The sequence below is a fragment of the Marmota monax genome, unplaced genomic scaffold (assembly GCF_021218885.2).
Source record: "Marmota monax isolate L192 unplaced genomic scaffold, Marmota_monax_Labrador192_F-V1.1 WCK01_AAM20220418_F8-fsc00105, whole genome shotgun sequence".
Classification (NCBI taxonomy): domain Eukaryota; kingdom Metazoa; phylum Chordata; class Mammalia; order Rodentia; family Sciuridae; genus Marmota; species Marmota monax.
The window spans coordinates 1872500-1895990 of record NW_026692947.1 but is presented as its reverse complement, the minus strand read 5'-3'; the positions used below and the strand labels follow the sequence as shown (position 1 = coordinate 1895990).

The window sequence follows — 23491 nt, the reverse complement described above, 5'->3', positions numbered from 1 at the left end:
ATTCAGAAGTCAGCCTCTGCTCCTTTGCTCTGTGTTGGTCAATAAATCTGTGTGCAACTTCAGAGGCTTGTTCTAGTAAGTCCAGACCCCTTTTGATGTATCTGGGTTTAATTATCTGCATTGCTGTCATTCAACTCAGTAACCTGGGCCCTGGGTTATATGACCTTGGCCAGAACAAGGCGATATTCCCCCATAACAGGAGGAAAAGGCACCAGGACCAGGAAGACAGGGCCTGGACTCACCTTCTAGATCAGCTGTCCCTTAGCCATGAGGCCTTGGGCAAGTCCCCCACCTCTCTGAGTCTCATACATCTTAACCGACCCCATGGGGACAAGATCTTCAACCTCCCTGGAGGCTTGACAAGATCCTGCCTGTAAACTGCCTGGTGCCGCCCTGACAGATGGGGTGGATTCCTTCCCCTGGCACCTTAGCAGTTAAGGATGAGCTCTAGATTTTTCAGGATCTCTTCCAGTGGCTGATAAAGGACTTGGAAGGTGAAGTTTGGGAGAGAATTTTATACTGGGTTCTTTAGCAGGTATTTTTTTTCTTAAGCATCAGATTTGAGAAGGGGGAAAAAAACCCAATTCTGTGGCAGGCCCACTGTATACTTAAGAAAGAGTCAGGATATGCTCTTCAAGCCTCAAAGGAAAGAAATAACAGGTAGACAGTGGGAAGACACACACACACACACACACACACACAGAGAGAGAGAGAGAGAGAGAGAGAGAGAGAGAGATTCAGGAGTTTCAAGTAAAATGAGTCAAGGTCAGAGAGGGAGAGCTCTCTCCTCCAATATCTCCTCCCCCTCCTCTTCCTTCGTTACCAGCCCTTCTTCCACCAGTGACAATGACAGTATTTCTTTTTGGCAGATATAGCTCTTATGCCAGTAAATCTTCTTTTCCCAGCATCTAATCACTCAAGCAAGATGCCTGGCCACATACCATCATGGTGGAGGGCCCAGGCTTTGGGGTAGGATGCCTTGAGTTGAACTCTAGTTCCACAACGAGCTACATGGCCATAGGTATATTATTGAACCTTACTAAGCTTCAGACTTCTTCACCTGGGTCATGAGGTTTGTTGATCACTTCTACTTTATAGGATTAACATTCAGGGTGATAGGGAAAATGTAAGTTAAGGTTTCACCTCAGTACCTGCCGCATAATGAGTATTCAACATGTTTACATCGTTGTTGAAATTTTAGTTTCTTCTGAGACCAGGTAGCCTGGATTGGAAGCCTGAATCTGCTCCTTAGGAGCAGTGTGAATTTAGATGAATTACTTAACCTCTCTATGCCAACTTCCTCCTTAGGGTTGGCTGATCTGTACTACCAGCATTTAGGAGGGGACCTTTTTCATTTTATTCCATTCTTAAAACTTCTATAGAGTTGTTGGTAGAACTAAAGGAAATATAATTTAGACTATAATATTCTTTTTTATGTATATTTCTTAGGCCATTGCCTGGAATATAAAAAGCACTATATAAATATTTACTATTATTGTTGTTTTCATTCATCCAAATAAGGTACTCAAACATTGTGAATTCAACACCTACTAAATGCCAGGCAACAAACAAGCCAAACTGCTCCTATACTCATAGAGCTTCCACTCAAGTGAGAAACAGATGATAAACAATATAGGAAGCTAGGAAAACAGGAAAGGGATGTAGGTTTTACTGAAGGTGGAAATGGGATGGGGTGGTTTTGCTCAAATAGCACAACTCCAATGGCAGGGTACAAGTTGGGCAGGGGTTTGGGAAGTACACCCAGGCTGTCTAAAAGATGGCCAATGCTGGAATTGCCGTCATCCAGCCATCTCCATGTGAATGCCATCCAAGTTCTCCTTGGAAAGCGTGGATCCTCTGCCAACAAACTTCCACCTTCTTAATAGCCTATGAAGCCCATGAAAAAAAATTAAATTTCTGCCTCAGTTTGCAAATGTGCAAGTCCTACAATAAGAACAGGTCCAGGACCCTGGAGGAACACAAAGTAGATGGGAATGGTTGTCACAGTGAGCCTGGGAAAGCAGTAGGGGACTGTTAGAAGTAGAATGGAGGCACCATCTTAATAACTCTTAATGATTTTAAATTATCCTATAGGGTAGATAGTCGGGGGGTCACGGTCCACATTACAAGTAAGGTCCCAAGAAATATGTTGGCTTGTCCCAGGCAGTTCATAGTAAGATCACTAAGTGGCTCTGGGTTGGCCTTGCCTGCACTACACCTCGCAGCCTCCTACTCTGCTGAGGTTGTCCTTAACCTCACTGGATGCCCACAGGGACACTCTGAGTCTGCCACTGGTATCTGCATTTTATAGGAGAAGACGCTGAGACTTGGAGACGTTAAGATCTGTGTTCCAAGTCACAGAGCTCCAAACCAGGTCTGCTGACTTGGAAGGCCTGGCTCTGTCCACGACAGCATGCACTGTGAGAGCGCGTTCTCAGGCAGAAATGAAGAAAGGTTGTTTCAACCAGCCGGTTACAGTATGTCACTGCCCAGGATGACACATGTAAAGGACTTAGCCCCTTAGCACTGAGCTTGATGCTCACTAGATGTCAGTTTTATGTTCTCCTCATTATTAAAGATGGGTATTTGTTCTGAGTCATCTGTGGACTGTCCACCTAGAAGTGGACACTCTGCCCAGGGTGCACCATGCCTGTGTGCAGTATTTGTTTAGGTATGTCACCGTGACAATCATCCCTTGGTCAGAAAGGTACTCTCCCCAGCCCAACACATACTCCCTTGGAGAATGGATTAGGATCAGAGAAGATATAGCTAGGCTGGGAACAGTAAGAAAGAAGGACCAGAGAAAGACAAAATCAGAGTGACAGAGGGAAGACAGATAAAATAAGAGACTCAGAAATGGAGGGATGTGGAGGAACAGTCAGTGGTCACAGGCCCTCTGTCCCAACTTCTTGATCTTTACATGGAAGAAAGGGTGGAATGAAGAGCTTTGAGACCCAGTGCTCTGGTGGATGTGGTTTGAGGATACCTCTCATGGTTTCATGGGTTTGAGGTCCTCAGTATGGCAATGTGAGAGGAGGTAAGACCTTTAAAAGGTGGGGCCTAGTGAAACTCTTCAGTCATTGAAGGCTCTACCCTCAGAATGAATGAAGGTGGTTCTCATGGAAACTGGGTTAGTTTTTGAGAGAGAAAGTTGTTTAGAGTAAGCCCAACCCCTGAAGCACTCCCTGGCTTCCTGTCTGAAGATGCAATGTCTTCCCCCACCTCAGGCTCCCTCCATCTTGATCTGTCATGAAGTACTCCCCAGAGCAGAGCCAACGCCAGTTCCGTGCCCCTGAGCCTACAGAGCCCTCAAACCTACAGAACCAGGAGCTAAATAAACCTTTTCTTTATAAAAGTTACCCAGCCTCAGGTATTTTCTTTTTTTTTTTTTTTAATTTTAATTTTTTATTGTTGGTTGTTCAAAACATTACAAATTTCTTGACATATCATATTCCACACTTTGATTCAAGTGGGTTATGAACTCCCACCTTCACCCCATACACAGATTGCAGAATCACATCAGTTACACATCCATTGATTTACATATTGCCATACTAGTGTCTGTTGTGCTCCGCTGCCTTTCCCATCCTCCCCCCTCCCCCCTCCCCACCTCTCCCCTCCCCTCCCCTCCTCTCTCTCTACCCCCTCCACTGTATAACCCTGAGGGTCTCCTTCCATTTCCATGCAATTTCCCTTCTCTCTCCCTTTCCCTCCCACCTCTCATCCCTGTTTAATGTTAATCTTCTTTTCCTGCTCTTCGTCCCTACTCTGATCTTAGTTACTCTCCTTATATCAAAGAAGACATTTGGCATTTGTTTTTTAGGGATTGGCTAGCTTCACTTAGCATAATCTGCTCTAATGCCATCCATTTCCCTGCAAATTCTATGATTTTGTCATTTTTTAATGCAGAGTAATACTCCATTGTGTATAAATGCCACATTTTTTTTTATCCATTCATCTATTGAAGGGCATCTAGGTTGGTTCCACAGTCTTGCTATTGTGAATTGTGCTGCTATGAACATCGATGTAGCAGTGTCCCTGTAGCATGCTCTTTTTAGGTCTTTAGGGAATAGACCAAGAAGGGGAATAGCTGGGTCAAATGGTGGCTCCATTCCCAGCTTTCCAAGAAATCTCCATACTGCTTTCCAAATTGGCTGCACCAATTTGCAGTCCCACCAGCAATGTACAAGTGTACCCTTTTCCCCACATCCAGCACTTGTTGTTGTTTGACTTCATAATGGCTGCCAATCTAACTGGAGTGAGATGGTATCTTAGGGTGGTTTTGATTTGCATTTCTCTGACAGCTAGAGATGGTGAGCATTTTTTCATGTACTTGTTGATTGACTGTATGTCCTCCTCTGAGAAGTGTCTGTTCAGGTCCTTGGCCCATTTGTTGATTGGGTTGTTTGTTCTCTTATTGTCTAATTTTTTGAGTTCTTTGTATACTCTGGATATTAGGGCTCTTCCCTTTTCAGGTATTTTCTTATAGAAAAAAAAATGAAGTCCTATACCCAGTTTTGAATACTTTTCTGTACTAATTTGTTTTGAGCCCTGGGTAAATTCTTATCCCCCCAAGACCTCAGCTTCCCCATCTTTTATGTTCTTCCAGATCTCTTTGATTTCTAATGTCTCATTTATGGTTCCTTGACAGACTGTCCCTGAATCAGAAGACATTTTCACTTACTGGTAAAGCATGGAGTTTATTCAGAAATGTCAGTTGGTACAATATGTACTACGAGACCCTTCAGCTCAACATCACAGACATGGGATACACAACTTCACAATAAATTAGTGGGGAGCCAACCCTCTCCTTCCAGGATGGCTGTTGGGACCTTTCAACAGACATATTTCATTATAAATACCAGGGTAGGCTATTTGGCTACTTTCAAGTGGGATTAGACAGCCTGAGACCAGCCAGTGGGACTTCCAGCTGTAGGGTGAGATCTGCTTGAACCCAGGTTTTCCCTGCAAGGCCCCAGCCCCGGGACAGAATTCCACATCAGTAGGGAGGTCCATTGAAAGGACCCTCATTTGGATAAACATGGATGTCTTCCCCATCTCACTCCCCTTCAAAGTCAGCTGTGTCCCATAAGAGTCCTCGCAGGGGTATTTGTCCCCGGATAATTAGATGGGCCCCTCGTGTCAAGCAGCAGAAGTTTCCTGATGATTCTTGCCAATCCAGGCTAGAAAGACATTGAGTTCTCCCAGGGACTTAACAGCGGCAGACGGGACCTCCAGCTGAAAACAATGAAATCATCATGAAGGTGACATTTATAGACGTGCCAAAGTGTGCAAATCACTTTTCCCACTTTCTGGTCCTCATGGGTTTTCTTTTTATTTGCCCAATGTATTTGCATGGCAACCAAAATTTTGTTTCCACCATTTATTGGTTAATTTCATGTCAACTCCTTACGCACAAAGTAAGAAGTACTCCATTCTTTCCCCCTTGTCCCCCTACCACATTTCTCATAGGAAAAATTCCCTTTACTGTTTAGGTCTTCTGTTTATTTTCTTTTCGTATCAGCTTGCTTTGGTATTTTTGTTCTTCCAGGAAGCCTTGGTCCCCTCTGTGATTGCTGGTGGGTATGGAGAACATGTTGTCTCCATTTGATACAGCAAAGCCCTGAAGCCCATATGGGTGAGTGCCTTGCCCCACGTCATTTGGACAGTTAGCAAGAGTCAAACTAAAATACAGCTTCCATTCCTCCTCCTCACAGACCAGGAGGTGGCAAGATCTAATGGCACATCCATTGGAGTCATCCAAGGTGGGACCAAATCCCACCACCACTACTTTGCTGCAGGGCGACCTTCACTGAGTAACTTAACCTGTTTGTGCCTTGATTTTCTAATTTATCAATGGTAGATAATACTCGTAGCATTTCTGTGAGGATCCATAGGCCAACACTTATAGTGGGCTTAGGACGATACCTGGCTTGTGGTAACAGCCACTTGACTCAGCTTTTTCTAGAAATCTGTCTATCCAGTGGTGCCTGTCCCCAAAGTAGCAGAGCTCTGAATGGACCCCAACCTCCTTGCTCTCCAAAGCATCAACATCATTTGGGAGTGTGGTTAGAAGGCAGAAATCAAGGCCTCACTGCAGACCCACACAACCAGAATCTGCCCTTCAGTAAGATCATCCAGTGATGCATCAAGAAGCCCTGTCTCTTCATTGACACCTGCATGAGAAGTGCCGGGTGTTTCTTGCACACAGAACACCATGGCAGGAGTGACCACCAGGTCACCATGCAGGTAGCACATGTCATGCCTAGCAGTGCAGGACCCGCTGCCCACCTTTGCTCCCTCTGCATCACCCCCATCTTACACAGCGTGTGCTTTCTTCAAATCAGGACACAGGTCAGTCCTGCTATGAAAGGGTTCTAAGAAAATGGTAGAGGGATGCTGGAAAAGGGAACTAGCCAATTAGCCCTCCCCTCCATCCTCCCAGATCTTACCTGATCATAGTTGTCATGGATGATTTTGGTGGCATTGGTGGCTTCCTGACTACATCGACATTGTCTCTGCACCTGCTGTGATACAATGTGGCGCCTATCAGAGAACCTTTCCACCCTGTCCAGCTCTTACACCACCTCCCCACAAGAAAAGTGACATTCTTCCTCTCTCCCACAGAGAAAGTCAGTGGGAGGTGAGTGAATTATTATATAGTCTCCTGGAGCAGCCAGAGGACAATAGGGCTTGTTTGTGGACTTAGCCTGCATTTGACCATGGCTTTTGCTTTTTCTGGATTTACAGCCCACAGATAGCACCAACAGAGCTCCTGTATCTACCCTGTCACCACTCTCTGAGTACAGCAATCCTACACTTGTTATAGGTTAATTAATTAAGCAGCTGTTTAAATGTATCCATTTGATTTCATTATTGCAGGACAGGACCAGATCATTTCCCCCTTCTAACGATTTGAGAACCTAAGGCAGGGAAAGGCAAAGCCATCTGCCATATCACACAAGAAATCATCAGCAGGGAAGGGACAGAACCCAGGTTTTCTCCAGGTCTAAGTTTTCACTGGTTAGTTTTGGTTTTGATTTTAATAGATCCCAATAAACTTACAGGTGACCCTTAGACGTAGTCTATACCAAGAAGCTGTTCAGCGGTCACCTGGTACGGAAACCCCAAAGGATCAAAAACGAAAAGACTAAGGGGTGCACTTGTAGTAAAACTAGAATCTTGGCCCCGGCTTTCTCACAGACCACTTAAGAAATATTTGCACATAAGTTGGTCACTCCAGGAGGATTGCCCATGAGGACACTGTCAGATGAGGTGTCAGGAAGCAGGAAACACTGGAAAGGAGTGACCACTGGAAGAGGTTCCTGATTCTCTGCATGGACCACAGGGCAGGGAATTTCCCATGGTTCCAGAAGCCCAACCAGAGGCCAGCTGGATCCAGCTTGTCCCAGCCCCTCCCTGGGCAGACCAGGACCAGATGCCTGGAGTCCTGAGGTGCTAACTCACACATTGCTGCAGAGTTTTCTGCATGTAGAGGAAGGAGTTGGCAATGCTGCTGATTTTTCTCAAGATTTGGGGGTCCGACTCCTGATGATCCTTGAATACCCTGTCCACGTAGAATGCCAGGAGGTTCTTGGTCACACAGCACACATCTAAAGGCTACAGACACAAATCAGAGATGCTCTAATTTGGTTATCTTAGAGACCAAAGCAGTCCATTTGAGTAGGGGCAGCAAGAAGCAAGAGAACTAAAAAATCATTTTTTTAAAATCCATCCATTCTACCATAGCAAAGTCACTTAGGAGGAAACTGGTGAGGAGAGGAGAGATTCTAGCTTCTCCCTCTTTCTGAACAGCCAGGAGTAATATTAACAAAAGTTGGGGCGCAGAATCCAATCTTAGACTAGAATTCTTTCTACAGCATCCCCAACATATCCTCACCAAGTTCTATTTAAATTCTTCCAGAAATAAGGTGTCTCCCTTTTAAAAGAACTGAAGGCAGAGCAGCTTTCTTGACAAGTACTTCCTTGTATCACCAGAGGCTCCGCCACATTTCCCATCCTTCAATATTCTTGGCTACGCTGTGTTCAACCTCACCACCCTGCTCTGGACCACACTGCTGAACTCTTCCAGTTTGTCTTTTTAAGCCACAGGGATCATTGGAATGGGGCTGAGATTTGCAAGAATGGAGATTGATAGCTGTGGATATGGGTACATCTGGGTAGGTCTGTGGCCTGCAGAATGCAGATCTGTCCTAGAAAGGGCTCCTAAATCAGCAGACACAGCCCAGAGAAGCTGGCAGGACAGTGTCTCCTGGTAGCAATTTGCTCTCTGCCCAGCCAGCAAATTACTCTGCAGATTTACAGCTCAGTCTAAGAAGGGTGTGGTCCCCCAGAGGGACAGCACAGCACATCTATCTCCAGTAGCATTAAAGCAGTAAAAGCCTCCTTGGCCCCGAGGGCAGCTTTTCCTAGATTGCGGTAAAGCCTACTGCTACACAAAGCCTTTCCTTCCTCCACTCTTACTGGGTCCCTTAACCAGATGCGCAAAAATTACACACCTCTGTATTCTCAAATATTGTGGCATTAGAAAAGAGCACAGAAAAAAAAAAGAGAGAAAGGGGAAAAATAAGGGGTACATTAAAGATTTGATGACTTTCCTTATTCCACATCAAATATTTCCAGCCTTCAGAGGAGAAAGAACCTAGAGATTGAAGCATAAACTTGGGGTCTATTACTGACTCAGCCACTAACTTGTCATTCTCCCTTTCAAGGTCTCGATTTCTTTGTAATATGTCATCCCTGGAAAACACTGGATCTTTCTAGAATGCATTCAAGGTCTAAAATTGTTCACTATAAAGTTTCTTTCCATGAAGTGGGTGATCCACAGCTGGGTTGATGGCAGGACTAATTTTGCTGTCTCCAGTTGCCACCAGAAAGCACATTTACCAGACTGTCTTTGTAATATACTGTGTGATAAGATAGTTTTTGTCTCCAAAACCTTCTGTAACTATTGCCTGTCTTATAAAGCCTCTCTTGGCATCTTATAAAGCCAAGGACATTATGCAATGACTCACCTCACCCCATCTGCACGTCCTTGCATCACAACCTGGTCACCTCACTTTCCTAAGCACACGTGTCCACCTTCATTGATCTTCCACCTGCCCTCCCACATTCCCCAAATACCTTCTTCTCTTTTACCCACTCATCTACAAATTTCTCAGCTTTTAAACCACCGTGTTTATGTTTTCATGTCCCCCCATGGAAGCTTCCAAAATCATCCCCAAGTCATGGAAATCCTATCCCCTCTGTGTGCCTGGCACTCCCATTTTTCTCTAGGAAATTGGTACCAGGGGTTTCAAGGTCTCTGGGACAGTAGCATACCTCACCCATTGGTTGACACTTGAGAAGCCTGCTGTGTGGAGAGCGCACTGGACATTAGGAACAAGAAGGGGACAGGTGGGGATTTCTTTCTCAGCCCAGAGTCATTTCACTGTAATGATAACACTATAGTAAAAAGAAGACTCAGACGAATACCTTAGTTTTCTGCAGGGCCCCCAAGGTGGACAGGATGGTGACATTTTGGAAGTTGTCCTTAGTTTGCTATGGAGAGAAACAGAAGGACAGACACAAGCATTAAGTACTCCATGGTATCCTGAGATGCAAAAGGCTGCAAGAAAGAACTTGCCTTCCAAGCTAAGATGTCAGGTGAGACACGCCCCTTGCCCACACCGTCACCAACCCATACTCACAATGGCTCTTTTGATTTCTTGGAAACTCTCTTCTAGATGGCTCATGTCCACGGAAATTGGACATCTCCTGAGAGAGCGCGTGTACGCTGAGCACAGAATGAGCATTGCACTCAGTAGCCAGAGGGAAACACGTTGTACCTTCATGTCCTGCAGAAAGGGGTAGCAGTCAAGCTGCCCAGTCCGAGTCTCTTCCTTGGGTTTCTTGAATCAATTGAATAAGCGCCCTCCCCTCCCCCACCCCAAGTTCCCACCCTCACCCCCCAGAAAGCTCAATATGGTCTTCTTCAGTCCTCTCTCAAGTCCTGGGGAGCACATTTGTGTGTCTATCACACTACTATGACTCAACACAGCTTACTTCCTCAACAGGGGTGAAAAGAAATTATTTTTTTAAAAAAATGTCATAAGAAAAACAGGGTTAGCACTATGCCATGCAGTTAGGCAACAGATCTGAAGAACCATAAAAGCACATTTGGTTTATGTTTGCCCTCGGAAGACAGCAACACCCTTTTGTTATAACACTCCAGTGTATCTGCTTAGAATCATTCCTGTGATGGGAAAGGGAGGCAGGAGCGTCTCCTAGTAATTGCTTGGCCATGGTGAAGCTGCCACTCTCTCCCCAGAGGACAAGCTCCTCTTCTATCAATCACTGAGCTGGGATGCAAGGGACATGTTAGATAGCACCAGACCCTGCGACACTTGTTGCCTTTTCTAATTCTCTCACCCAGATTCTTTCCTTCATCTTTCTGCTTCTTTCTTTAATTGTTTTAAATTAATTAGATCATATCATGCGCACAGAGAACAGCGCAGCAAACATCGTGGTAGAGTTTATTATCCATCTCAGACTTTCCCCCACAGTAGTACAAGCTTCACAGAAGGAGCTTAATGCGACTAGACCAGCACCCTACCCAGCATCCCCCCTGGCACCACAGAGTGGTGCTGGCTGTGAGCTAGGTTGGTGTATTTTGTGTAGCCCTGGAAGAGAGGAAGGAGGGTTGCAAACGTAGCCAGCCAGCTGAGGGAATGACAGGGGACCCCTCCTCACCCCTGACTATCCTGTGGTCACTGAAACAATAAAAATCCCCCCGGGAGGTGAACCATAACTGTCCTCACTCCTGCCACCACTGCCCACATCTTCCTAGGATTCCCAGGCTCCTTTTCTTGAGGACTATTTTTTAGAATTTAGATTTATTTTTAATTTTTTTTGCAATACTGTGGATTCAACCCAGAACCTCATGCATACTAGGCAAGCACTCTACCACTGAATCACACCCTCAGCCTGCCCCCACCCCAGACTCCTTCTCCAGAAAGTCAAGAAAACAGCAAATCCTCGTCTCTCCTTGATGCCTTCCCAGAGCATGGGCAGGTGTAAACTGAGACCTCATCATGAGGTACACAGAAAGCTAAAGAGCTTGATTTCTCTTTTTGGAACATCTTTCTTTCTGGAAAAACAAGGCAGGAAGTCTGTGAAGAGTCCCCCACAGCTCTGACCCCTCTCCAGGCAATTCTAGATATCTTGGCCCATTCAGGTAAGTGGTGACATTTATCCTACACACCACTGTGCTGGGTACTGTGCCAAGCTTTTTTTTTTTTTTTTGGTACCGGAAAGTGAACTCAGCGGCACTTGACCACTGAGCCACATCCCCAGCCCTATTTTGTATCTTATTTAGAGACAGGGTCTCACTGAGTTGCTTAGTGCCTCGCCATTGTTGAGTCTGGCTTTGAACTCCTTTGATTCTCCTGTCTCAGCCTCCTGAACTGCTGCGATTACAGGCATGTGCCACCACACCCAGCAGTGCCAAGCATTTTACATAATTGCTTCATGCTCACAACCATCCTGCGAGAATTCTGTTTCTAACCTATTTCACCAAGAAGGGAACTGATACTTAGGGAAGCTGAGTAACCTGCTAGGACCAGACCTTGGAAGGTGGCAGGCCAACCCCGAGCCCCGCTTCCTTGTCCCTGTACCTCGCCACTTAAAACACTCCCTCTGGCATCTCAGCCGCGGATCCCAGCCATTCCCTTTGCACCAGACAGGAACCCATTTCTGAACCAGGAGAGCACCTTCCATTTTTAAAGATGTTTAAGGCCTGGGGTAGCTTTATGTCAGAACATCTGCCTAGCTTGTGTGGATCCCTACGTTCCATCCCTAGCACTGAATAATAATAATAATAATAATAACAACCCAATAAGAAGATACTTAATACTGTGAAGGATTTTAAAAAGAAACATTGTAAATTACCCAGCACAGTTCTTGGAATGAAAAAGCAATAGTAGGCCAGGCATCTGGTGCAGTTTGGGAGGCTGAGGCAGGAGGATCTAGAGTTCAAAGCCAGCCTGCACAAAAGCGAGACACTAAGCAACTCAGTGAGACTCTGTCTCTAAATAAAATACAAAATAAGCCTGGAGTTGTGGAGTGTGCTGAGTTCAATCCCTGGTATCCCTGCACAAAAAAAATTTAAAAAAAGCAATAGTAAAGATATGAGTTTCCTTCCGTCCCCTTCCTTTTATTTCTTCCCTTCTTTCTTTTCTTCCTTCCCTTCCTTCTTTCTCCATATTTTCTCATTAAAAAGACGATAAATCAGAAATTTCACCTCCCCACACCCCATGGAATACTTCTTCCCTTTCTACAAAATACCAGCGCCTAAGACAGCACAGGCCATACACAGTGAAAGCAGATCACCCTACAGTCCTGAAGGACAGAAGCCAGGATCAGGAGGAGCAAAGCCCTTGATGAAGCGGGCACCAGTCTCACCTTCACCTTGTGCCTACCAGCTGCTCCGGAGTCTCTCTCCTGGTGCTCTTTGCCATTTGGAAAGGGCTGGTCACTTTTATGCAGGTGGATAAGAGGAAGTGCTGTCAAAGTTTACTGGGTGGGTCCACTTTGGGCAGATTTTTTCCCCCCTTCATTTCTTTAGCATGTCATTTCCTTAATTATTTTTTTTCCTTTGTGATATAGCTGATTAATCATTATTAAGAAATGCCTCTTTCCCTGGGTCTTGACATGCAGCTTCTGGGAAAAATAAACTCACTATCACCATGCAAATGAGAATTTCTTTGCAATTCTGTGTCTATACAGAAAAAATCCAAGTTAGGTCACTTTCCTAAGAGCTATGGCATGCCACCAACTGTACCCTGAAGGCAAACTCAGGAAAGTAGTCTTGGGATGGCCTCATCTTGCCAGCAGCCAACTTCATGAGACTTTGCAGGTGCCTCCGCCTCTAGCACAAACCATCTCCCTGGTGCCTCATCCAGCCAGAGGGGACCTACCACACACCAGACGTGAGCTAAGTGCTTTACACCCATTATTTTGTTGAACTTCGTGGGGAATAATTTTTCCCTCCTGCAGCAAAGGTTTCTTGTGCATTATCTCTTTCCCCTTCTTCTAGCCCCTTAGAAGGTCCTTTCATTCTTGACCAAGGCAGAGAAAGAAAATGAGACTGTGAGTTAGATAGAGTTTAAGAGCAGGCAGTGACTGAGCTGGAAACAGAATCTGGAATCCTTGCTTTGGGCTAGAAAACCCTTTGTTTAAATTACCCTTTTATGCCAACTCTCCAAGGATAGGAAGCTCTCTGAGGACCAGGGTTTCCAGAGATGCAAAGATAGGATATAAACAGTTTTTCCCCAGACACGAATTCTCAGAATACACGAAGCATGTGTGTACCCACTGAAGGTACAATTAGAGATCCCCACAGGGCTAATACAGGTCTTGTTCCTGCAACCAGACTAGGGAGACAGCACGGGCAGAGAAGGAAAATGGACAGGGAGGATCAGGGATTTTTTATGGCATAGGTACAAGAGAAAGGAAGCCCAGAGCCTGGAAGTCCTGTTGTCCAGCGCCTTGGACCTAATGCAATAATAATAAGTTTTGGGAGAAGCAGCAGAATCTAGTGGTTCACAGTGGTAAGTACTCCTTAACAAATATTAATTATTCCCATGCTGTGCAATTGGGAAAAGAGAGAGAGGTCCCCTCCCTTAGAAGCTGATGGGCATCCCTCTGCTCCTTCTGAAGAGAGGGTGAAGAGCAGTTCTGCAATTTAGGGATCTCCTGCACCACACCCCTCTTTCCCTGGGATGGGGCAGGTGGGAAGGTGGGTGCCATTTTCCCAGCACAGCCTGGGCTGCCTGGCTCAGAGCCGGACCCCACATGTGATAGGATTGCAACATCACCCACGCCAAGTCTCACCACACAGACTGTATGTTCTGACCCAGCTTTCATTTCAGGGCCAAGATGTCATATCGAGAAGCTTGCATGGAAATGGGAAAATATGTGATGTGTTTATAACTTCACATCCACCATGCCATGTGTCAGGAGGCCAAGACCAAAAGCTGAGCTGACACCCTAGTCCGTATGATTGTCGCCTGCAGGCATCTCGTTCAGCCTCTGTACCGGTTGACTCACCTGTAAAATTGTGCAAATGGTGCCTACTGAATATTCAGCAAGTAGAGATGGCATGAAGATTACAGATAAGCCCCCAACATAATGCCCAGCACAAAAAGAAGCAAATCAAAAATGAGAGCCTTTGCCATTAATTTTACAGCCTCCTTTGAACCCTAAATTGAGAGGAGGGGGAACAATAAGATTATTTATCTCCATCTTAAGCCTTGCTGCCTAACACTTAATATACAAAAATAAAAGTATAGATGGAATGGCACCCCAACCAGGATTATCTTCAATCTGTAGATACGGTCCATAGACACAGTGTCTTGCTCAGCCTTAGTATTAGGACTTCTGGAACCACCATTAAGATGCCAGAGTTCAATTTTCCACTTGTTAAATAAGGAAGCAGAAAGAATATGAAGGAAGACTAGAAAAACAAAATGAAGAATATTCTGTGCAGCCCCCTCATACTTTCCAATCCTCTGTCCCCCCAATATTTACTCTAAATTTATGAATTGTTCCCTCAGTGCCAGGGCAATCTCCTGTCCATGAAGGAGTGCCTGCCCACTCTCAGGTACAAATCCTGGAGCTCAGATAAAAATTACACAAATTCAGGAGCTGGGGGTGTGGCTCAGGGGTAAAGTGTTTGCTTAGCACATGTGAGATGCTGGGTTCAATCCTCAGCACCACATAAAAATACATAAATAAAATAAAAATATTGTGTCCCTCTATAACTAAAAAATAAAGATACTGGTGCTGCCTTTTTTAAAAAAAAAAAAAATTTGCACAAATTCAGAAGTGACCATGCCCCTTCCCTTTTATGGGAAGAGAATGGGATTGAACAATGTGCAGCCCTACTGCAGAATCCAGATATAGTGGATTAGGTCTATGGAAATGGCTTTGGTTAGATTTGAGGAAGAACCCATTTTGAGGACTAGAAAACACTAAAACATATGAGAGACAAGGGCTTTGAAAGCAAGAGGTAGTACTGCTGCTGATGGGTGAAAATTTCACGTAGGAAGTAAAAAGAGACATAAAAACAGAATATAAATGTTCAAAGGTCTTGGTAAATATATCTTGACCATAATGATACATTTAAGATTGCTTACAGTATTGAAACAAAAGCAAAAAAAAGAAAGAAAGAAAGATAAACCTTCCAATTCTAGAAATTTTAAGCCCAAGAAAGTTTTTCTTCTTGGGAAATTTAGAAATAAATCTGAAAAAAAAGAAAAAGAACCCACAGTTCAACTCTCCTACCACAGTGCTGGAGAAATAAATGAGTCGCCTCTCCCCTAACAGCAAAGAGGTGCTCAACTGTTCTCAAACTCCCATCTCCCAACTCCATGCCCTGTCTTCCTCTTATCCTAGGGTTGAGTGGAGTGGAAGGGAACCTAGAGCTGTGGGGCCCTCGAGTTTGTTTTTTTTTTTGGGGGGGGGGGTACCAGGGATTTAACTCAGGGACACTCGACCACTGAACCACATCCCTAACAAAAATATTTTGTATTTTTTTATTTAGAGACAGGGTCTCACTGAGTTGCATAATGCCTCGCCATTGCTGAGGCTGACTTTGAACATGTGATCCTCCTCTCTCAGCCTCCAGAGCTGCTGGGATTACAGGCCTGTGCCCCCGAGTGCAGCTCCCCTCAAGTCTTTTCAGCAGGGAGATGATGTCACTCTCCTGGCCCAAGTTGTTGTGACTTGTGCTTATCCAGGAAGCTGATCACCTAAGGAAATCCAATCTGGCCACTCCCGGGCTAGTGGGGAGGGAAGGACAGCACCCCTGTGCTGCATCAACCTGGACTTTCCTTCTTCTTTGTGCCCATCGGGCTCTCAGTAAAACCTGCTAATCTAGAGCTGCAGATGCTGTTTGGCTCCTTATGTCACTGGGTCCTGTGGCTCAGATGCCATAGTCAGTTCCCATGGAGATGAAGGGGGCCTGGGGAAAGGTAATAGGACCACAAGCAATGTATCCTTGCGGGTCACTAACCAGGGATCACTTCCAACAGCTACCCTGCCCTTAGCAGCCAAGCTGCCTAAGATGCAAACCCAGGCCTGGGGCTCCCAGGCTGAAAGTCCCAGCATGGCTCCCTGGGGCCTCTCAGCCAAAGGAAACCCCTCCCCATGACTTCCAGACCCATCCCACTCCAGATCTAGCCTATATCTCCCCTCACCTGCTCCTGGACAACCCCACACTTCCCTGGACCCTGTCACCTAGAAAGTTATACCGTGGCTTTGGGGCTTTGCAAACACCCACCCAACTTCCAGAACCCACCTCAGACTTACAGGTGGAGTCTCTGTGTTTTCCATCCCCTCCTCTCTTGGTCCCATACTCTCACCCACTGAGCCGGCTGCTGCTTCTTCCATATTCCCATGGGATACAAAAGGCCCAGTTACCTTTGAATTTCAGATAAACACATCTCAGGGTTGATCTACCTGGGGTTCAAAATAACCTGTGCAACCTGTAGGTTTGCTAAAATTGGCCTCCCTATACTGGACCCCTACAACAGGACCAGCTATATCCAGGCTGTATAGGGCTGGGAGATCATAATTTTATGGTAGAGATGGAGTTTCTTTCAAGAAATGGAATTCAGAATTAGAAGTTCCATATTAGAAACAAAAGTGAGTACTGTTTAGAATGAGAAAAGAAGTCACATTGTTACACATTTTTAAAAGCTGACAAATACCAAAAATGTCACAAAATCCAGAAAAACAAACTAAAACTTTTATTGATTAACTACCTGTCATCTCTGGTTTGTTTTTGTTTTTTTTTTTTTTTTCTGCAGATGATGCACTTTTTTTAATGCTATTTTCAGGAAAGAGAATAAAAAAATAAGTCTTTTTTTTTATTTTTTCGGGTATGGTTATCCAAAACTGGATTTTTGTTGCTTGTTGGAATGCACAAAATATGCTAAAGATTTGTGCCCTTTAAACAAGAATTCTGAAAAAATATCTGTTTTACAGGATTCCTGTCAGAAAAGGAAAAAGTCTGTAATTCATTCATAATTGTATATATGGCATTACTGAATATATTTTTTCCATTTTCACTGGATTTTAATGAAAACCAAATCTTTGGCTTACATTTTCCATGCCTGATGACTGGAAGAATTTTTGACATGCTTGTTTCTGGTGCCATATATCTCAAACCTTGCTTCTCTTCCACTACCCACACATTTCCAGGAATAAGCACAGTGGGTCTGAGGAAGTATTTTCAGATGCCATTTTCATACAGGGATAGCTAGCAATATCTTAACCACACACAGATGTGATTACAAACCACTCAAAGATGCGTCTCTCAAAGCCAAGTGCATCCCCAATTACTCTTTAACCCAATCTCCCAAACACTGTGCCTCTCTAATGTCACTTGGCATGAGAGAAATATGACAGAGAAGAAGGCAGATATAAGAGGCACTGGTTTTAACTGGTCAAGACTAAAATCCTTTACTCTTGTGAATTTTGTGAGAACATACATCAGTAGGGCCCCTCCAGGATCTTGAAAGGAGCCCATATAAGGGACGGGCCGAATGCTAAACAGTAAACCCCTTCTGAGCACACGCCCTAGAACAACAACAAGTTGCATTTATTTCTATTTTCTAATTTAATTTTTATTGTTAATCCAAGATGTCCAGGTAGATGGTTTTAGAGGATATAAGATGAAAAATTGGTGGCTGTAGGCTTTCCTGCTGCTCTTCCTATGCCCCATGGACAACAGCTTTCAGTGTTCATCTTCCTCTGTCACTACTTACATACATAATTCTGAAGAACATGCATAAACTATTTCTTAATGCTTTGTTTTACAATTATGTGTCAGCTTACGACAATGGAAGATGCAGATTTAATTGTTTTATAATATGCCATACAAACATGTCACTTCCATCCCCTTTCCTGCCAAAATAAACATGTTACAATATCTCTTTCTAGGCAACAGGTTATTCAAATCCACTGAGGGAGGCAGGAGCCACTGGGAGAAGGTGAAACCTTGTTCTCCTACAGCCCTTGTGTGTCAACTTGCTCCAGGAAGAACCAGAAGAATGGTATAAAGCCAAATATTCTTTGTACTTTTCATTCCAATAGCTAACATTTCTCATGGTCAGACTCAAAACTCATGCACAGAAAGAGCTAGACAAATAATACTAGCTAGCTAGTATTGAAACCAGTTCTGTATTAAGACCTTATATGCATTATCTTGTTTAATCTTCATGTCTGCTCCATGAGATAGATCTTCTTTCTGCATCCATTGTTTTGGATGAGGAAGCAAGCTGAGACTTACAGATGTTGAATACCTCACCCGAGGGCACTCAGGGGTAAGTGAGAAAGCTGGGTGCAGTCATAGGCAGCCCCGCGCCAACACCTCCATTCCTTACCACTTCACTATACCAGACAGCAAGAGCATCTGGTCCAGCCTCCTCACTTCAGATGAGCAAACTGCAGACAGTCAGATAGAAGTGTCCTGCCCAAAAGCCATCCAGCCAAATTGTGGTGGAGCTGGATTGAAACTAGAGTTCACAACCCTAAAATCTCAATCCAGCACTCTTGCCAGTCACGGAATCTTTGTCACCTCTTCTAACTTCAAACTTTCCTCCCACAGAACTAAAGACATCTCTCCCCTCCAAGCCAAGGACAAGCAGAAATGCCAATGGAATGGAGTGTGGCTTAAGAGTGTTCTTCCCAACCAACAAATCCAGGCATGTCAATAGAAACTATGATTCTGTGGAAATCGGATGTGGGTTTTCCCTATAGGTCAAATAAACCATGTCAGTTGAAAAGTGCTGTGTCCACAGGTGCTAGGAGCCAGGGAGTTCCTGGGAAGGGCTTCATCTCAGGAGACCTGGGAGGAAAGGGTTGGGCTGGGTGCCTCTGGCTCCTGCACAGTTAGAGCAAGCAGGTGGCAGAGCAAGGGCTAATGAGTCTGAAATATTTCAGGTGCAAACCAAGTACAACACCACATCTTTATCCACACTGGGTCCCTGCAGCACCACCCTCCCATGGTACCATCCCAGCTCACAGGATCCTGTCTATTCAGAAAGCCTAAAGCTCAGTCCAGAATTCCTTGCCTAGAGGATTTTCTACCCTGAGTTGGCCAAAACTTCATCACACTCCAGGTTCAAATTCTGCAATACAGCATGCTGAATGGAAGCCGCCTGTCAGTATCTACTTAGAATTGACCTAGAATTTTCAGCTAAGGGAGAAAACTGAAAGCAAGATGCAATTCTTCTAGGAAGCTCGCTCTCACAGCCCTCCCTGAGTTCTTTCCTCCTCGTTCTCCCCTAGGCACTTGCTGACTTCTTTTCTACTCTGTTCATTTTCACTGTAGATAGTTTGGGTCATCCTGAAATCTCTCTCCTATCGGACTCGAAGCTCAAGGAAGGCTGAGACCAACCATGTCTCCCCCTGGAGAGTGTATGACAGCTAGTGACCAGATGACTCCTTGGTTAAGTTAACCTTTTTCTTCAAGAACTAAGGTCAAGTTCTGCCTTCCATGCTCCATGTTCCAAGTTCCATCATGACAGGGATCTTGTCTGTCTTGCTCATTGCTTTATTCCCAAAATGCTGCACATAGTAGGCACTCCCTAAATGTTTGTTGAGTGAATTAATAAATGAGTGAAGATAGGGAATGAGGACTTCCAAAGGCATGGGCAATCACATCATTCTTTGGTGTTTCTCCATATCTTCCTGCATGGGGTTTGGGAGAGTTCTACATGAGCAGCCTCCCTGCTGAACAGGGTACCAGTAGGGCAGAGTCCCTAGATTCCTACCAAAGAAATGCTATTCTCCTGGGTCCCTCATTGAAGCCCTTCCAGGGGAAAATCAGAGTGATCATGCCCAAATACATGTTCCCCACCCAATGTTCAACATAATTAGATCGTCCAGGAGCTGTAGGCAGGTAATCCTGGCTATTGACAAGATGAATTACATAGTCTTTTTTTTTCCTTTAAGATTATGTATCTGGGCTGGGGTTGTGGCTCAGTGGTAGCACTTGCCTAGCGTGTGTGAGACACTGGGTTCAATTCTCAGCACCACATATAAATAAATAAATAAAATAAAGGTCCACTAACAACAACAAATTTTTTTTTAAAAAAAAGTGTGTATCTAGGTTGAGGATTCAATCAAAGGTGGCACCAAAAGAAAAAATTTTGAACTTGATATCTCATGGACGTTGAAGAATTATGAAGCAGAGAAAGAAAAACACAGACTGGCTGCACTAAAGGAAAATCAATTATTTTGCCTAGCAACCCTGAAGCACTATAAATTAAGCACATTGGAAGTGGCAGAGTAGCTGACTGTCACTAAAGCTCCTTTTGTTGAATGATCAATGCTGATGCACAGAAAAGATGAACTATGCACAGAGCACAGGTCCATGATATCTGATGCATTCCTTTGAAAAACTGATGAAATATATAGACTCCCATTCCACTCAGCCACCACTAGAAAGGACACATGTATCCAAACTTTCTTTCTGATAGCCATCTAGAAACTCCTCAGGAGTCGATGAACTCTAAATTAATAACACTAAAAGACTCGAGGTTGAAGACATGGTTCCGTGGTACAGCACAAGCTCCAATGATGCTCAAGGTCCTGCATTCAATGCCCAGCATTACAACAAAAAGACCTGGATTTGGCTCTAACTTTGAAAGCTGATGGTTGGATAACTTTGGACAAATTGATCAACTCCATGCCTCACCTTCCTCCTCTGCAGAAATGGAACTTGATAGCTCTTCCTTCCTCTCCTGGATTAAGAATCATAGGTGCAAACACGTGTACAGGATTAACATTACACTAAGCAGGGGCATTCACCTGGAAAGGAAAACATGCCTTTCTCCCAACGTACTTGCCTAGGAACAGGCTACAGCATGCTCAGATATTTCTTTACCAGTGATGGCAATCACGAAACCGAAATGGATCCAACACTGGAAGGGACCTGCCCATCTGCTCTTCCAGCTAGCTGTTCATAGTAGTTCTGCATATAGAAGGGTCCTCCCCTGGCTGGGGGGACTTGAGTCATTTTTCCTTTAGGAGGAAGCAGGGTTGCATAATTTCTCTCTCTCATAAAACTCCAGCTCTCCCCACCCCCCCATGATTGGCAAAGCCAAATGATGCTGAATTATGGAATGAGCACTGGTATTTGGGTGTCCAGCCATGCCAGTTTGCTTGGAACACGGAGGTGTCCTGGAACACAGAACTTTCAGTCCTGAAACTAAGAAAGTCTAAAGAAATCACAGACACAGTCTGTACTAAGTAGACTGAGAACAGAAAAGTTAGATTTCAGTACAACCACTGAGGAAAGCAATATGTAAATTCCTAAGAAAGCTTGGAATGAAACCACCATTTGACCCAGTCATCCCACTCCTAGCTTTATTCCCAAAGGACTTAAAAATAAAATACTACAGTGACGCAGCCACATCAATATTTATAGCATCTCAATTCACAATAGCTAAACTATGGAACCTAAGTGCCCTTCAACAGATGGAAGGATAAAGAAAATATGCTATATATACACAATGGGATATTACTCAGCCTTAAAGAAGAATGAAATTATGACATTTGTTGGTAAATGATTAGAACTAGAGAATATTATGCTAAGAGGACCTGGATGTTAATTCACAATAAGGAAGATGGGCAGAAAATAGAGGTATTTTGGCATGGAGGTAGGAAGGAAGGAGAGTAGAATAAATCAGACATTATTACCCTATGTGCATATATGATTACATGATCTGTGTAACTCAAATCATGTACAACCAGACAAATGAGAAGTTATACTTAATTTATGTATGATGTGTCAAAATGCATTCTGCTTTCATGTATAACTAATTAGAACAAATTTTAAAAAGAATACTAGATTTGAGTTCTGACTCTGCTGTGTGATTTTTGGGCAAATCACAAAGTTTTTTTCCTATTAGCCTTAGTTTTCTCATTTATAAAATGCAGCAAATAAAGGCCAGACAATATAACATATAGGAAACTCCTAGAAGAAGGGAGAAATTTAATGTTTTTTAATTTGAAAATGTGAACAACATAAATATAACTCACTGAAGACAGTCTGTACTTTCCTCTACTACACTAGTACTCTCACCCCATTCACAAATAGCATCTGTCCATCACTTGACACTTTCCAGAGCATTTTCATATGGTATTTCTTTCTACCTATGAATAGCAAAGATGTTCTTATTTCCTTTTCCAAATGGGAAAGCTGAGGCTTGGTGATTGGAGGATCCTGCAGTCAGGTAGAGCTGGAACAACAAAGTGAGTGTCTTGGTTCTTGGTCTGGGACTCTTCCCTCAAGACTACTCTCTCTCTCTACCTCATGGGACAGAGGTACAGCTGTCCTCCAACTGGGGGGCCGAAGCCTCTAGAGACAAATGATCCACTGATGTATCGAGTGGCAGCACTGTGGGGGAGGACCTTTTACCCCTCAGCACACTCATGGTCATTTCTCGACAGCACAAGACTCAGGACTGAGAACATTCTTGCCTTCTGAAGACATGGCGCTCCTGTTAGAACTCAATCTTGCTTCCCTTTTTAAGATTAAGAGAAGAAGGACCTTCATCCCCATGGCTTGGTGCTTTAAGTATTTCCTTAGCAGGAAGAGCTTGTGTGACCTCCAAGGAGATTAGAAGACCTAGAAGGCAGAAGCACATGCTACTTAGTCCGTTCATTACCTACCTATTCTTATCCATTGGGACGGCTCCTTCCTTCTAGACAATGCAGAGTGTTATGTTTGTTAATAATATTTTTAAACCTTTAGAAAAGTAATCTTTGCTTTGATATGAAACCAAAAACTTGTGGCGCATACAGAAAACTAGAAGAGAAGAAAAATGGTCACCCATAGTCATTCTATTTAGGAAGAATCCTCTGGTCTTTTTTAACTTGAAATCCCCAACGGAAAAAATGTTTAGAGGGTCCACACAGTGAAACAAGGGCCCTCGCTGGAGCCCATGTCAGTCACCTAGACAATCATTCAGGGGGGTTCCCGTGACACACCAGGCCCTGCAGTGGCTAGAGGTGGACAGCCTGGCCCTGCAAAGATCTCACAGAAGTAGGGAAGACACCCGTGTTGTCACCCTTTCCACTCACAAGCTGGGCTCTGTGCTGAGCCATTTCAATACATTAATTTATTCAATCTTTACAACTTGATTGAGAAGACACTTTTTTAGCTACATGACACAGATTGAGGAAACGTAGATGCTGTCATTTGAATATGGTCTGAATTTGTCCCTCAAAGTTTCCTCTGCTGAGAGCTTAATCCTTAATGTGGGGATATTGAGGTGGGGCCTAGTGGGAAGTTCTTAGGTCATCGGGGGCCACCCTTGATAGAGATTAAGTTAGTTTTCATGGGATCCCTGAGTTAGTTCTCATGAGAAAGTTGTTATAACAGGAGCAAGCCTGGCCCTTCCCTATCACTCTGGCT

At 44.2% G+C, this 23491-nt stretch overlaps 1 protein-coding gene across 1 annotated transcript; it reads right to left on the bottom strand.

Moving 5' to 3' along the window:
* Positions 1-4777: 4777 nt before the first annotated feature.
* On the bottom strand, positions 4778-9854 carry Il19 (interleukin 19). The gene is made up of 5 exons (XM_046452101.2): positions 9711-9854; positions 9496-9561; positions 7468-7620; positions 6453-6527; positions 4778-5238 (listed from the first exon to the last, which is right to left on the bottom strand). The coding sequence occupies exons 1-5, from the start codon at positions 9852-9854 to the stop codon at positions 5143-5145; spliced, it is 534 nt and encodes a 177-aa protein (XP_046308057.1). The 3' UTR covers positions 4778-5142.
* Between the last annotated feature and the right edge of the window lie 13637 nt (positions 9855-23491).